Source organism: Micropterus salmoides, unplaced genomic scaffold, assembly GCF_014851395.1.
Source record: "Micropterus salmoides isolate LMB-PRFRI ecotype aquatic unplaced genomic scaffold, ASM1485139v1 Ms_hic_scaffold_11, whole genome shotgun sequence".
In the NCBI taxonomy this organism is placed as follows: domain Eukaryota; kingdom Metazoa; phylum Chordata; class Actinopteri; order Centrarchiformes; family Centrarchidae; genus Micropterus; species Micropterus salmoides.
In genome coordinates this window covers 367,505-381,347 of record NW_024040152.1, presented here as the reverse complement: position 1 = coordinate 381,347, position 13,843 = coordinate 367,505, and the positions used below count along the sequence as shown (strand labels likewise).

General features: G+C 43.3%; 1 protein-coding gene across 4 annotated transcripts; it reads right to left on the bottom strand.

The window, feature by feature from the left end:
- Positions 1 to 327: 327 nt before the first annotated feature.
- Positions 328 to 13,425, bottom strand: vegfaa (vascular endothelial growth factor Aa). 4 transcript variants are annotated; one of them, XM_038710303.1, is made up of 7 exons: positions 12,796 to 13,425; positions 11,523 to 11,565; positions 7,603 to 7,799; positions 6,856 to 6,932; positions 6,736 to 6,768; positions 4,616 to 4,747; positions 328 to 2,520 (listed from the first exon to the last, which is right to left on the bottom strand). In XM_038710303.1, exons 1-7 carry the CDS (start codon positions 12,865 to 12,867, stop codon positions 2,499 to 2,501), a joined length of 576 nt encoding a protein of 191 aa, XP_038566231.1. In that variant the 5' UTR covers positions 12,868 to 13,425; the 3' UTR covers positions 328 to 2,498. The 4 variants fall into 4 exon arrangements, with proteins under 4 accessions (XP_038566231.1, XP_038566233.1, XP_038566232.1 ...); XM_038710305.1 differs by lacking the exon at positions 4,616 to 4,747 and having other exon boundaries at positions 6,732 to 6,768; positions 12,796 to 13,421; XM_038710304.1 differs by lacking the exon at positions 4,616 to 4,747 and having other exon boundaries at positions 12,796 to 13,419.
- Between the last annotated feature and the right edge of the window lie 418 nt (positions 13,426 to 13,843).

The window sequence follows — 13,843 nt, the reverse complement described above, 5'->3', positions numbered from 1 at the left end:
CAAAGTATGGTGTAGACCTGCTCTTTTATGAAAAGCGCTACAACTGTTGTTGTGAATTGGCACTATATAAATAAAATTGAATTGTATTGAAGATGTATTCCAAACCAGTTAGGTTTTTTATAACTCACAAATGCATCAAACAAATATCAGTAGTCTTGCTGCAAATTATGTTTATGGAGTTCAGACTAAGATCACAGAACCTGTTGGTCTACGTGGAGGCCATGTCATGTCTGTTAATAATCTATCAGGATCCTGTTAAGGCTCAATCAGCTGTATCTGACAGCATCAAACTAGTTGACATTTAATAAGAAAAAACAATTTAATTTCAAAATAAATATGATTTAATAGTAACCCTAAAAACAACAAAATATAGTATTAATGTTGTACAGTACTAATAAATATATTAATGTGAAAATATACTAAAAATGTGTGGCTGTAAAAACTCATACAAATACAAATAGAATGTTGTCATGGTGAGAGGACTGGAGAGGCACTGAGCTGGTAGCCATCTCAGGGAACACGCTCAGGCCTCAAGTCTGAGGGTGGCAGCACAGAAGGCCAGTTCACATGAACAGCAGTGGGACAGAAACACGGGTGTGATTTCTGAAAAGAGATGTGTCACAATGCTATGGAAAAGGGCTCAAATCTGACTATTCCTGAAAATATTGTTCAACAATTAGTAGTATAATTACAAATACACACCTTTGAAAGAATACTTTGTTCTTTCAAATACATACCGAATTTAGCGTAGTAGTAAGAACTGCAGCCACGGCTGTCTTGGCCGGTCCTGTCCGTTAGGGAGGAGCCCTTACTTTACTAACTTAAATCCCTCATATCATTAAGTCACTCATTTGACTTCAACAGCGCTCACTGTGCGTCCAGTTCACACTGGGCGCTCCAGAGTGGGATACACAGCGGACATTAGTTTTACTTCTGACGTCCTTTTATGAGATCTTCTAGTTTTGGTTATGTTAAGGAATTTAAGAGTACAAGTTAAAGTCAGAGAAAACAGTGTGCCAGTTTACTACCCTCAGACTAGAGGCCTCAGTCTTCACTAAATTAGGTCTGAATTGAGCAGCAGCAACAAGACCGTTGTGGTCCTCCCCCTGACGTGTCTTCGAGCCCACAAGTGCAAAACAACATGTCCATCACCCCAGTCCAAAACGAAAAACATCTGTGTTGTTGCATCATTCTCACACACACACACACACACACACACACACACACACACACACACAGGTGGCTGGGGTTTCTATCGGTCAACAGGCCCACCATGATCCCCTTTTGACTGACGAGAAACACAGCTTTAGTTTGAATCAGGAATGTCAAAGCATAGCCTTTCAGTCCCCCCCCCCCAACAAAAAAAAGTCTACAGTCAAATGTTCTCAATTCAGTCTCTAAACAGACTGAAATACAAACAAAAATAACTAACACTTCACATAAATATCAGAATACAGGACATTGAACAGATTCTATAAATAAGATGTAATGTACTAGACAAAGGGATATATCTGTACAGATCATTTATGATGAACCGTGAACTATTTCTTTGGAACACAGACATTAAATAAGAAAGGAGTAAAATTGTGTATTTCTACAGTGAGATGCTGAGCTGATCTGTGAGCTTGTCTAATTACTTCTTGTCTCTGTATATACCTACACTAAAATCCCTTTAGACAGCCTCGTCTCATGACATTTTGTTAAAAAGAACACAATACCTTCAAAAGTAAATAATTAACTGTGCAGAAAAACAAAGTGAATGCTGTTTTTCCCCACCAGGGAAGGGTTTCATGAAGGAAGCAGGACCAGAAACAGGCCTTTGTCCTGATGGAAACTTCCATTTCCTAACCCTCATCCTACCCTTAACGCCATTAGCTAACCTTAATTGTAGTTCTTGCCAGCATCATGGAACCCTTCCTGAGGGAGAAAAGTCATCTTTCTCACATTATCCATCACCACGCACATAGTCTGCATCCACATTCACTTCAGACCAGTCAGTCTGTACAGTGGAGTCAAAACGTTACATCATGTCACAGAGGGACCTGCCGTTCAGTTCAAGTACAACAATCTTTTCTCCGACTCCTTCCAGTTTCTTCTGTCAGAGTTCTGCTTCTGTTGCGCCGGTCGGCAAAGCTGTGGTCAGTTTTTCTTAAGAAAAAAATATTCATATTCACAGCAGACCAGCATCCAGTGAAGTGTTACATAAAATAAGATTTTTGCTACTAGTCTTCTACCCATGAGCAGAACGTCGCTGAAACATTTCCCATTCACACACCAGAGGTGCGGTCGTTTCACTTTAAATTATCTTTTTTTACGTAGCAGCAATTCATATTGTCAATGTACTTCGTGTATATATTAATATCTTTAGGCGGAAAATAGACAGTGGCAAAGTCAGTGTTCAGGATTTCCTGTCTTGCGTTGTCGTTTGGTTTCCTTGCAGGGAATGCATCCACATGTTGCAAAGTGCTGTGACTTCCTTCATAGCAGGGTTGCTGGTCTCATCGCCTCGGTTTTTCACATCTGTGGAGGACAAGATGAAAATCTGGTTAAATGGGTCTGTACAGTCTCCTCCATGCAGGGTAAACCAGGAAGTAGAAGTGGATGGGTTGAGGGGGGAGGGGGGAGGGGGGGGGGGGGGGGCAGGGACATAATCTGGATCAGTTTCAGCCTAATGGTGTGAAATGAACTTTTTCAGTTTAGATGTGAACTGTGGTAGCTTATGTTCAGTGAGCAGGTTTACAGCTGGAACTTGGGCTGAACCAGCATCAACATCTAACCCTCCATCCTTAGGTCCCATCTCTATCCTGAACAGTAAGCAGCCAATTGGAATCATGAAACAGAGCAGAAGTGTGTGGCTCTATACAGCCAAAGCAGTTTGGTCACAAGTCGTGGAAGCGGCTGTATCAGGAGAGGTCGTGAATAATTAGAGGCAGTCGACCCTGCAGATCTCTATCTGGCTATGTGAAAACACATGGGTAAGAGCCAGTCAACATGACATGTAAGCAGCATCTCTGCATTCAGTCCCCAAACCCTGCCTAACACAGGAGCCCCATCACTGCATGAAGGGTTCTGTTATGCCTCATCTACTGGGAACACAGCAATACTGTACATGGTTACTGGTAGGGCCCTCACAATTCGATTACAATTCAGAGAGCTGTGATGCGAATATAAGACAATTATCGATGCATATTTTTTTCTATAAAGAATCTCTGGATAATTACTAAGCATTTAAATTGTGCATTAAAATCCAAAAGAAACATCTCCTAAGGACTAGTTTGCATCCTTAATTTACTTCATTAACCTCAGCACCATGGTTCTTCATTTCTTCAATAACCACTTGTCAGACTCCTCTGAAAACTGAAATATAATTATCAGGATGTACAGTATACAGGACAGAGCTGTACACCAGTTTAGTCTAAGCTTGTACTCGTTGTTCTCAACCCTTGACAAGTAGGTAAGTTAGTAACGACACACAGCTGAGCTAATTAATATTGTTTTGTTGCTAATTTGGCTAACGTTAAATAACAGCCTAAAACATGCTGTACAGGAGAGATGTTAGCTAGCGCTAACCGCCTTCAACTTCCCAGCAGTTGGGGAAACTAGAAACTTATTAACAGTAGGGGTGGGAATTGCAGGGTACCTCACGTTGCGATACACGGCTCACGATAATATCACGATCCAGCAATTCTGCGATAATCCAGACAAACGGTCTGGGCACTGCGCTTCCACGAGTTCCACCTTTTGTATTCTGTCAACATTTACATTTTTTTTTAATCGATTCAGAATCTTCCACGTCGTGATATGCACAAAAATTGGTACTACTTTCTACTGAAGGATCAGTCCCATTGGAAACTGCTCAGTGAGCTCTACAGGACTGTTAAGAGTAATGTGGAAACAGTTTCAGCATAAAGATGCTGCTGTTACATGACTAGGTGTTTAATGTTTTAAGCACCGCAAATTAAACTGCCTTCACCTCTGTTAGGGTGGCAGAATGAATATCTTGAAACTGTTTGCAAAGCCAGGGGCAAGTGAGAAAATATAGGTGAACTGAGCCTTAAAGGTTTCATTTTTCAATCCCCTTAGGGTCCTAAAACCCCTCAAAATCCATTGTTTAATACCCTTTGTCATCCAGCTACAACAAGGTGACAAAAAACATGACATGATCACGAACAGTTGAGATTACGGAAAAGACGAACAAATGGCAAAATCATTGTGGAAACTACACTTCTGTGTGTGAACTGTAAATAATGACTGACCTAAGGTGGAATGTGTGTGTCTGGGAGTTTCTAACTAACTCACACCAGTGTTTAAGTCTGAGCTGAACAGCGTGACGCACACAGTGACATGTCATATCTTGAACAGTCAGACTGAATTAAAACAACATTTCATTGGGAATCTGATGACATCATTACTGCAATCTGATTTCTGCATCTGACAAAAGACAATGCAAGCACAGAGACGCCACATTCCCATCAACACACAGCAACACAACAGCAAAGGAAAGGGAGCATGCAGTTCTCAGCAGAAATCCATCTGTGGATGGGCGGAGAGACGGGGTGGAAAAACAGAGGATTCAAGGCACATTATTTATCATGTATGCATGGCATAAACAAACCTGCAAGTTCTTTGGTTTAATTCAAGTCGCCTGGACTTGCAGTCTAACTGTGTGAATTTGCAGGAACATTTACAGGTGAGAGGGTCCTGCACAAACAAGCGCTTCCTTCTCTCTGAGCAAGGCGCACAGTGGCTGCAAGGGAAGCAGAAAGGGAGAGAGAGAGCTAAGCTACAGAGCCAATTCTGCAGAAAGGACAGACACTCATGCAACACACCACTAGCAGGTGAAACCGAATCAATAAAGCATACACTTTTAACTGATCCTGCCCTTCCACCCATGATTTCAAAGCTTCTCCCAGGAACACAAATGGCATCCTATTAAAAAGTAAAAGGGGCATTTCCCTGAATTTAATGTGGTGCAAAAAGGAAATTCTTTAGCAGAATATGTCTCCTGAATCTGGCCAATGCCCATCATCAGGGCAAACACTGCAATGCGATTGAGGTATAAAAGCCGCACAGAGATGGAAAATTAACATCTAATAGTTAGGCTGACACTACAGTTGGTATCTGTTATAGTTTTCATTTCATGAGATGAAAAGGTCACACTAAAGACACAACAAGATAAATAAGGGTAGTTGCTATGGGGCAAAGGAACTATATTTGTCTCAGTGAACAGCACACATCCAAGCACCAGGATCAATTCTTTATCACCTTTCTAACCTCCCGTACGAAAACAAGCGCAAAGCAACCCAAAGCAGAACTTATCAGCAGACCTCTCAAGGCTACAGTGATCTTAAGCTAAACACACCACGGCTCTGCATTTCTGTACTGTAACGGAAGTAGGGCTGTCCCCGACTAAGAATTTACATAGTCGAATCAGAATCGTCAAGTCTGGGGGGGGGGGGGCGCTGCTTTAATCTTGAGAAGCTGCAGAGCTACAGTCTCTATTCAACTTACACTGTAAATTTCCAGCTAAACTGAAGCGCTCTCTCTCGCCTGTCATTCACCGGTCTTACACATGTGCACTGATGACCCAGGGTTAGGGTTACAATTTAGGATTTATTCACCCACTTCAAAAACATTTATTGAAAGTTATATTCTTTTACATGTTTATTTACAGCATTAAATGTTGAAAAGTATATTGTAATGGGCTGTATATTATCTTATTGGGAGAAAACCGGTAGTTCTGGCATGATCCTTGTTTCGCTGTGAAGCTTAGACTGTGAGATTGACAGTCGAATCAGGCCCCACCCATCGAAGCATCGAATCTTCCACTATCCGGGGTCAGCCCTAAACTGAAGTGTAGCGTTTGTGGCTCTCAGTTGAAACAAAAGAATATATGGCATCAGATAAAAGCCTTCAAGAAAAAGTAGAAGCAGCAAGCACTTATCAGGGTAGCACAGTAAAGGCCAGCGAGCAGCCAAGAGAACCCTTCCTCCTGACAGAAATGCTCAAATTACTTTTGCAGATACATAAAAAGAAGTGAATGGAACTTGTGAACAGAAAGTTATTTTGGAAGAAACCAAAAGGTGCTTGGGAATAAACCAATTGATGCTAGAACACATTGCAGCACTGGCTCAGGCCTCAACAATCCTGCTGATGCCGATAGCTTTCGGCCCTTACCCCTGAGAGAGAGGAGAGGGCAGGAGAAAGAGGAGAGACACCTGATAAAACCAAGCAGCAGATCAACCAGCAGAGAGTCCGCTCTCTCCTCACTGTTTGGGCTGGGTTTAATCCGGAAGATAGGACTGTACTAGGTGTATCAGGATGTTCGAATGAATGAACGTGCACAGCTTGGCACACAGTTGCTCCTCTTATCCAATTAAACAACCTGACCTGCTGCTGAGAACTGAGTTTTCCCTCTGCTAGTCTCCAAACATTTCCTCCATTTACACCACTAAAATTAAAGATGGGTTAACTGAGTGACACCTGTTGCTATGATTAGAGTGGGGAAGAAGCAGAGGCCGAGGGTCAGGTCTGTGCAACTGGAGCCAGAGTGCAGACAGCAGCAGGACGTCTACGCCTCAATCACTCACGCTGGTATAGCGTGAGTTATGGTAGCCATAAAAAGCACGCTCAAAGTGTGAGCGCCCTGTAAAGATAGCTGCGAGATAGGACCCCCCCATCCTCTAGAACAGTTAATGAGAGAAGACAGTTAAAGAGAAAAGAAGACGTACTTACTATTCTTTCTTTGCTTGAACATCTGGCTTCAGTCTGAAATCAAAGAGACGAATCAGATTTTAGCTTTCATTGCATCACTGCCAGTGTGTGTGAAAGAACGTGAGGTCTATGGTCTCTTACCTACAGTCACACCTCTGATGTTCTGTGAAACTCAAGTCAATAGTATGTTGCGTTACCATTGGTCTAACCCGCATTACCTTGAAGAGATCAGAGGACACAATAAGGCGAGATTCAGATTAAAATAAAATCAACATTTCTTCTCCTAAGCCGGTCTAAACAGCACAGCCCTGACCGCTCTGAGGCTGATGTGCTTCCCGGAGCTTCTCCAGCAGGGGGCCATGGCAGACTTCCACCGCCCAGACAGTCAACGCAACACATCTGAGATGCTGGGCCCCCCGCTCTGCTTCTTGGTCTCTCACACAATGCAGACTCATCTCCACCCCAATTTAAAATAATCTTAACAGAAACTTTTCTTACTAGCCTTTTCTGGAACTTTCAACCGCATTTCATGGTCTTCATTTGTAGGTGGACTTTGCTCACTTTTGATGAAGATGGTTCAGTTATAATATGACCCAAGTATGGAAATGGTAATCTATAACTCAATATTTAGATCACGTGACTATGCAAACTCCATCTGCTGATGAAAGCCATGAGATGTGGTTGAAATTTGTGGAAAAAGCTAGTAAATAGACCTTGGGTTGTGATTATTTTATACTACTTGCATGAGGCATACATCAGTCACTGTTGCCTTGGATCACTGAGCCTGTCCTCCTGCATGAGGACGCCGAGTGTCTACAAGGAGTCATTTTGGCCCATAGGGGTCTACGGAGGACTTTTTTGGTGAACCCCACTCGTCCTCCAGCTCACCTGCAGTGTGACGTTGTGGGTTTCTGTGGGAACACACTCCATTGCTTCGTCATTGCAGCAGCCACCACAGCGGTTGATGACCACACAGGAAGGGATGTAGTTATGTTCCGTGTCCTCCGGATACTCCTGAAGGATGTCCACCAGCACCTCCCTGGGCTGACACATACTCTTGGTGATGACTTCCGTGAAAGGGATGACTAAAAAGACAAAAGGATTGATCATTTTTTCATCATCATCACCTTTATAGCAATGGGGAAAGTGATTAGTCACGTTTGATGCAATACTGTACAGAACGATTATTTTTCAAGTCGATTAATCTAACAATTATTTTTTCGATTAAACTACTAATTGTGTATTGAAAGAGAAAAAAAAAAAAGAAAAAAAATGTTGCCCATTAGAAAAGAAATGTTGCCCATTACGCGATGAACATACCAATAGACATGTTTCTGATATTTATAATCAATATTTTATTCAATCATCTGATGAAGCACATCAGAATAATGACAATAGCAGCAGATGTTAAAATGAATCCAATTTCCACGTCACTGATGTGTTGTGATAACAATGACATCAGGCTACTTTACATGTTTCTGACATGGATTAATTTCAATATTGAGTAATGCAATATGATATTCAAATGTATTTCTGTATCAGTGTGGGGCAAAGAAAACAACTGAGACGATTCACAGACTGAGCGGTTATTGTTGTCTGTACTGCTAGTTTCAGTAACATGAAGGCGATGAAGAAATACTTAGTACACTAACAGACAACGTGTCCTCGTGCTGATAATGCGTCGTGCTCGTGTGGAGACAAAGTAAACATGATTTGCGGTGCTGGCGTCAGTGCTCGGGGATACTTTCGCTTCACATATTGGTGAACAGCAGTTGTGCTGCAGTGAAGCCATTTACAGTTCAACTCAGGAGAAGCACCTTGAGCGTCTGCCTAAAATACTTTAGGCGGTCAAAGGCGAGGTCTTGTAGCTGCATGGAGCTGTTCCGGGTGAATCCCCGCTAACACGTTTAGACGCACATAATGCGAGTGGACGTATTTACATAATTGATTCCATCGACGAATCGCTCCAGCCCTATACTGGATCCTTATCCAGCGCCACTTCCTGTCGCTGCTCGTTTTTTTTACTAGTGAAAAAGAGCAACACTCGTTTATCTTCTGCCAGTAAAAAGGCCACATGCATTTCTTAACTGGTGCCCAATAACTAGACAAGCTCCACAAGCCAACAGTGCCACCGACATGACACACCTGAGCAGTAACGGTGCCGTTTAAGATTGTTTCTGGAAAAAATTAAATTACGCAGCGCTGACTTTATCTTGCGATATTTGCAATCTTGCAAATGCCACAAGTGACAGTGTTGTGCTGCCCTTCGTCCACCTAGTGGTAGCTGTATTTTTAGGCCACTGGGAATTTTGAGCTTGAGTATTGACCCTTTGGAGTTGCTGTAGCTAGTCAGTGTGTGAGTGCGGAAGCAACAAAGTAGCAAATCAAGACAGTGAAGTTAAAAGCTCATTTATTTCACCAGAGCTCAGGAAACATATGTACTTTAAGTTTTTGCAAAGTATTCAGGATGTTAAGCATGTGAAGCAAAAAGTGTATTTTAAGATCTTATTGCGATGCTAATATCTGTTAGAATGTTAATGGAGATTCCCATTATATTTTAGCATTAAGCTAACTTTTTTTTTTAATGTATCAATATGATGGGCTGGAATATCTACAATATCGGGGGGGAAAAGTATAATTATATATACACACACATATTGTATGTATCACATATTGCTGTAATGACTTTTTAGCACACCCCAGTTTAGGACCATGTCACAAAAGAATAAAAAAGCTAATAAGAGTTACGGCAGACAGAAGGGATCATTTCAGTGGCAATAATTTCACTACAGGCTTATACAATGTGGCACACAAGCCTCAGGTAATATTTGGAGGTCAAGAACAGAAAGCTGATGACCAAGGTTTGATATCAATGTCAGATAGAATCCAGAATAACTAAATACCTAACTAAAGCTCAAGACGCAAGGCCAGCTCTCTCTGTATTTCCATCCCCTGTGCAACCCAGAATGATCCATCCCACAGTCCATCAGACTGGGTTCCCAGCGACCTCTGACTAACTCCTGACCTCTGGCTTGTCAGTAGAGCCATAACCTCAGGGACTGTGGCGCCAGGGTTCCTTACCTCCGACATGTGACCCCACAAAGTCCAACCCTGTGCTGGCTCTGCCTCTGGACTAATGCTGCAGACAGACTGTGTGCCAATCAGCTTCAGGATTATATTGGACTCATTTTACAAAGAATATACAGATGGACCCTTGAGGATTTCATCTGAACAGTCTTTGACACATTACTTCAACCATCCTGTCTCAGGCATGATAAGGCAAATTGCCTTTACCGACTGTTAAATCGTCTCATGTCACGTCTGATAATCAAATAAGAATAAAAGCATAGAGACTGGCAGCAGTCAGGAGGAACCTCCACCACGTCACTGAATGAGTCACATTTGATCCAAAACAAAGTGGCAGCACCGTGCATCACTCCAGTTCTATACTGTATGACTCTGCAGTTCTGGCTCCACGGTGACCTGGCCAGAAGACACCAGCAGCTGCTCCAGACAGCAGCAGCCTCACGTCCACATGCCTAGCCGAGGAAGATTTGCTGTCTTACATCATCCTTGAATAGAAAAATTCTGGTGGTACCAAGTCTCTTATAGTCATCAAATCCCATGTGCAGAGCATCGCCTAACAAGTATTATGTATTGAATCCTGATGTATCCTGTTCCTCTGCCTCAGAGAGCTTCTTAGTTTAAAACGCAGCCCTTAGGCACACTGTGGGCTGGTTGACATGTTGCTTATAAAGGCATAGTTCGCAGCTGGAAACTGGGCTGTCTGTGCAGTGGTATATTACTGAAACTGGCCTTCCAGCATTTCTTCTAGCCGGTTGATTTTGGACAGGATGTTTGGAGCGGAGGGGAGCCGCACCTCTCTCGATCTGACGTGGAAGATCACTCTGTGCTAGAGCCCTAGAGCTGGAAAATGAACGGACTCTGGGTGCAGGCAACATGGACGGTAACCACTGTTCATATGCTAACCACAGTATAATGGCACAAAGCTGGTTCAAAGTTTCCCTTTAATCACAGTCAGGACAGGCTCTGAGTTTTTTCAGGTTCTGCAGAGATGAACTCTGATAGTGTGGCTGTGTGAAGCTCAGATTTCCTGCTAGTGATACTAATTTGAGTGACTAATCCTGTGTCCATCCATCACCCACCCACCTTAGCCTCAACACAGCAATGTCACTGTCAAACAAACAAGTGTGGCATTGAACCAAGGCTGGTCGGCTCTTCCTGTACCAACTGCTCTTCTACCACAGATTGGTGAGAAACCCCCCCCCCGAAATATACCAACTGAAGTATTGTGAAGGCCTTGACTGTTTTTCCACATTCTCTCTCACACTGACTCTTGTTTTGAACTCTATCCCACTTTAATGGTGGAGTCCCAAATCAGACCTCTCACAGCTCGAGCTTTGATTCCGGTCTCTTCTATGCAGAAAAACAATCCTCAGCCTGACTCATGTCAAAACTTCACACCAGTTCGTCTGATGTTTTCACATGTCCACTAGGTGGCCCTGTGGTCATCTGGCCTGCACAGAGAGGTATGTCTCCTTTCTGACCATTCAAAGCGTTCACACTGCATCACATTCACACAGTGGCCATGGCTGCCATGCAGCTGCACACCGCTCACACACTGGTGCACAGCCATTGGCAGCAATCTGGGGTTCAGTATCTCCCAAGGACACATCGACATGCAGACCGGAGAAGCTGGGGATGAAAGCACTGATGGGTGACCCTGTCTACCTTCTGAGCCACACGCTTCCAAGAAAAGACGCCTATAAATTAGAGAGACAACTTACCCTCATTTTTACTCTTCTCCAGTCCCTTCTTAATGCTGGCAGTCTGCAAGAGATGCACATTAGAGTAGATGTTAGTTATTTCTCAGCCTCAACACATTGGCTGTCACCACAAAAAGATATGTCTCACTAACTGTATGGATGTATGTTTTTATTTCCATTTCACAGGCAGCTCATTTCATCAGATGCCCCACAGGTGTGTGACACCATGACTCACAGAAGAGCTAGCAGCCGGTTTAGCTGCGGGTTACTCTTCAAAATAAAAGCACACAGTTCCATCTAACAGGATGTTAACCAAAAGAGAACATAACATTTAAATGGCCACTCTACACACCCAGTTGAAAGTGAAAAAGCCCTCTGCTACTGATCAGATCCACTTCGGGATGCGAGCAAAGAGTTGCAACAGCTACCTACTCATCATTAGACAGGGCACGTGAGATACGTGCTCTGTCGTATGGAAGCTTTTGTTAAAACGCCCCTTCACACTGCTCCGTGGCTTGTGGCTCAGTTTTATTTCGACAGGTCTAACAGGATCCCGCATTTGTTTTGATCGGAAAAGACTAGACGTGACGAATCTGCGTACCTCAGAGGTCTCGGTTCATCTCACGTGGCTGCTGTAACCGGAGGAGAGATTGCGTGAGAAAGCGGCTCGGTGTCCTGACGGACAGGAGGAACCGGGTGTCGGCCTCCACAAGCTGCGGATCACCGTGAGACTATAGACGGGGACTAAATAGCTGAGAGGGCGGACTCAGCGTCAGGCAGAACTCCACTGAGAAATGTCGCAGTTAATGGCAATCTCCGAAAATATTTACCAGCTATAAAGACTCGAACGTGTTGGGCAATCTTGTCCGTTACCATTCAGTTCGGCATACAGGTAATCTAGCAAGCAGCATCCTCAAAAATCAAAATCACCTTTAAGGTATCCCCACACATTACACCCAGCTCAGTGGGTCGTAGCCACCGACAAGCAAACCGAGTGTATGTTTGAGTTCTACGTAACTACATGCTTCAATATCCACAATAAGTTATAAGCTTAGAATCAAAATACTCTGGATACTTATTGACTGTATTTGCGCTCACTGCACTAAACTGACTTTTTTATTAAATAGAGTCTGGCTTTGCAAAGAGAAGGGCACGCATTGAGGTTTCAACAAAAAGCACAAATTAAGGAAAGGGTTTAGTGGCTGCCAGTTTCCCCACAGGGCGAGCTGGGTGTCGCCTCGGCCCACAGAGTCCTGGCTCTGAAAGAACTGTTCCTGTCAGCACAAAGACTCACCTTTACAGTTGATAAGTGAAGAGCCGCTGCCAAAAGGATTTGTAACGTTACCACACTGACAACAAAGTTCATGGTTGTAATTCCGCACGAAGAGTCTTGAAATCTCTGCGCTCGTGAGAGTCAAAAATGTACCAATTCCGACAAACACACACACTCAAACATAGTCAGAAAATGAAAAAAAATATACTTTTTTTTTTTTTAAAAACCGCGGCAAATCTTTGCTATAGCAAAAGCGAATCCATTTCTTGCACGCGCATGTGGCACGTTCACAGGAAGCCTGCCAGTGTCTCCCGGCAGCGCTGCGACCGGATCCAACGAGACTGGCTCATCCGCAGAACTCTGCTGGGCTAGATTGTCCGGAGATGACCGTAAGAGCCTAACGTTTAGGGGTCCGCTCAGATACTTTACGCATGGGGTCTCTCATTGAGCCCAGAAACAACAGGCGTGCGTGGAGGGATCCGCCGGTATAAAGTGATCCTTTTGCTTTCTTATGGAGAGCTTCTTTGTTGTGGTTCTTATTTAGTGTCCAGCCCCGTGCCGTGCCTGGGCTTCTTTTCGGATAAGCACCGGTACCACCCTCTGTCGTGTTCCGTGTCCTCTTGGCTGCCGCTGCTGTACTTCGTGCGTTATTAAAAGGTGGCCGGCAGCAGCAGCCAACCACAGCTGGAGGCGGGGCGGCTGGCAGGAACCAATTGCAGAGGGGTTTTTTTTTTTACTAATCTTTATTGGTAAAGATATTGAACAATGGTAGAAATAGTCATTAATACAAATACATACAAGACGTGAATAGAGCCAGGGAGAGTTTTCATACAAAAACATTAAACAAAAGAGCAGAAATTAGTTACTTTGTTTTTTTTAAATCAGAGATGTTATTAATGCACTGCTCAGTTTCATTTTCAAAGACTATAAATAAAGGTTTAGAGTGACTAAATTTGGCTTTGTGGATATGGTAATTTCCCCGAGATGATCAAAAGATTGATTGGGAATAATTCTGTCTTATTATATATTCTGTATTATTGTGGAAGCCCAACAGTACATTTTTCCAGTA

Excerpts from the sequence above, each read along its gene's own strand:
- vegfaa (XM_038710303.1), bottom strand. The coding sequence starts at position 12,867 with ATGAACTTTGTTGTCAGTGTGGTAACGTTACAAATCCTTTTGGCAGCG. Across the intron at positions 7,800-11,522 it reads GGAGAAGAGTAAAAATGAGG|TCATCCCTTTCACGGAAGTC; the intron begins GTAAGTTGTCTC and ends TTGTCTTTTTAG. Across the intron at positions 6,769-6,855 it reads CATCAGAGGTGTGACTGTAG|ACTGAAGCCAGATGTTCAAG; the intron begins GTAAGAGACCAT and ends CTTTGATTTCAG.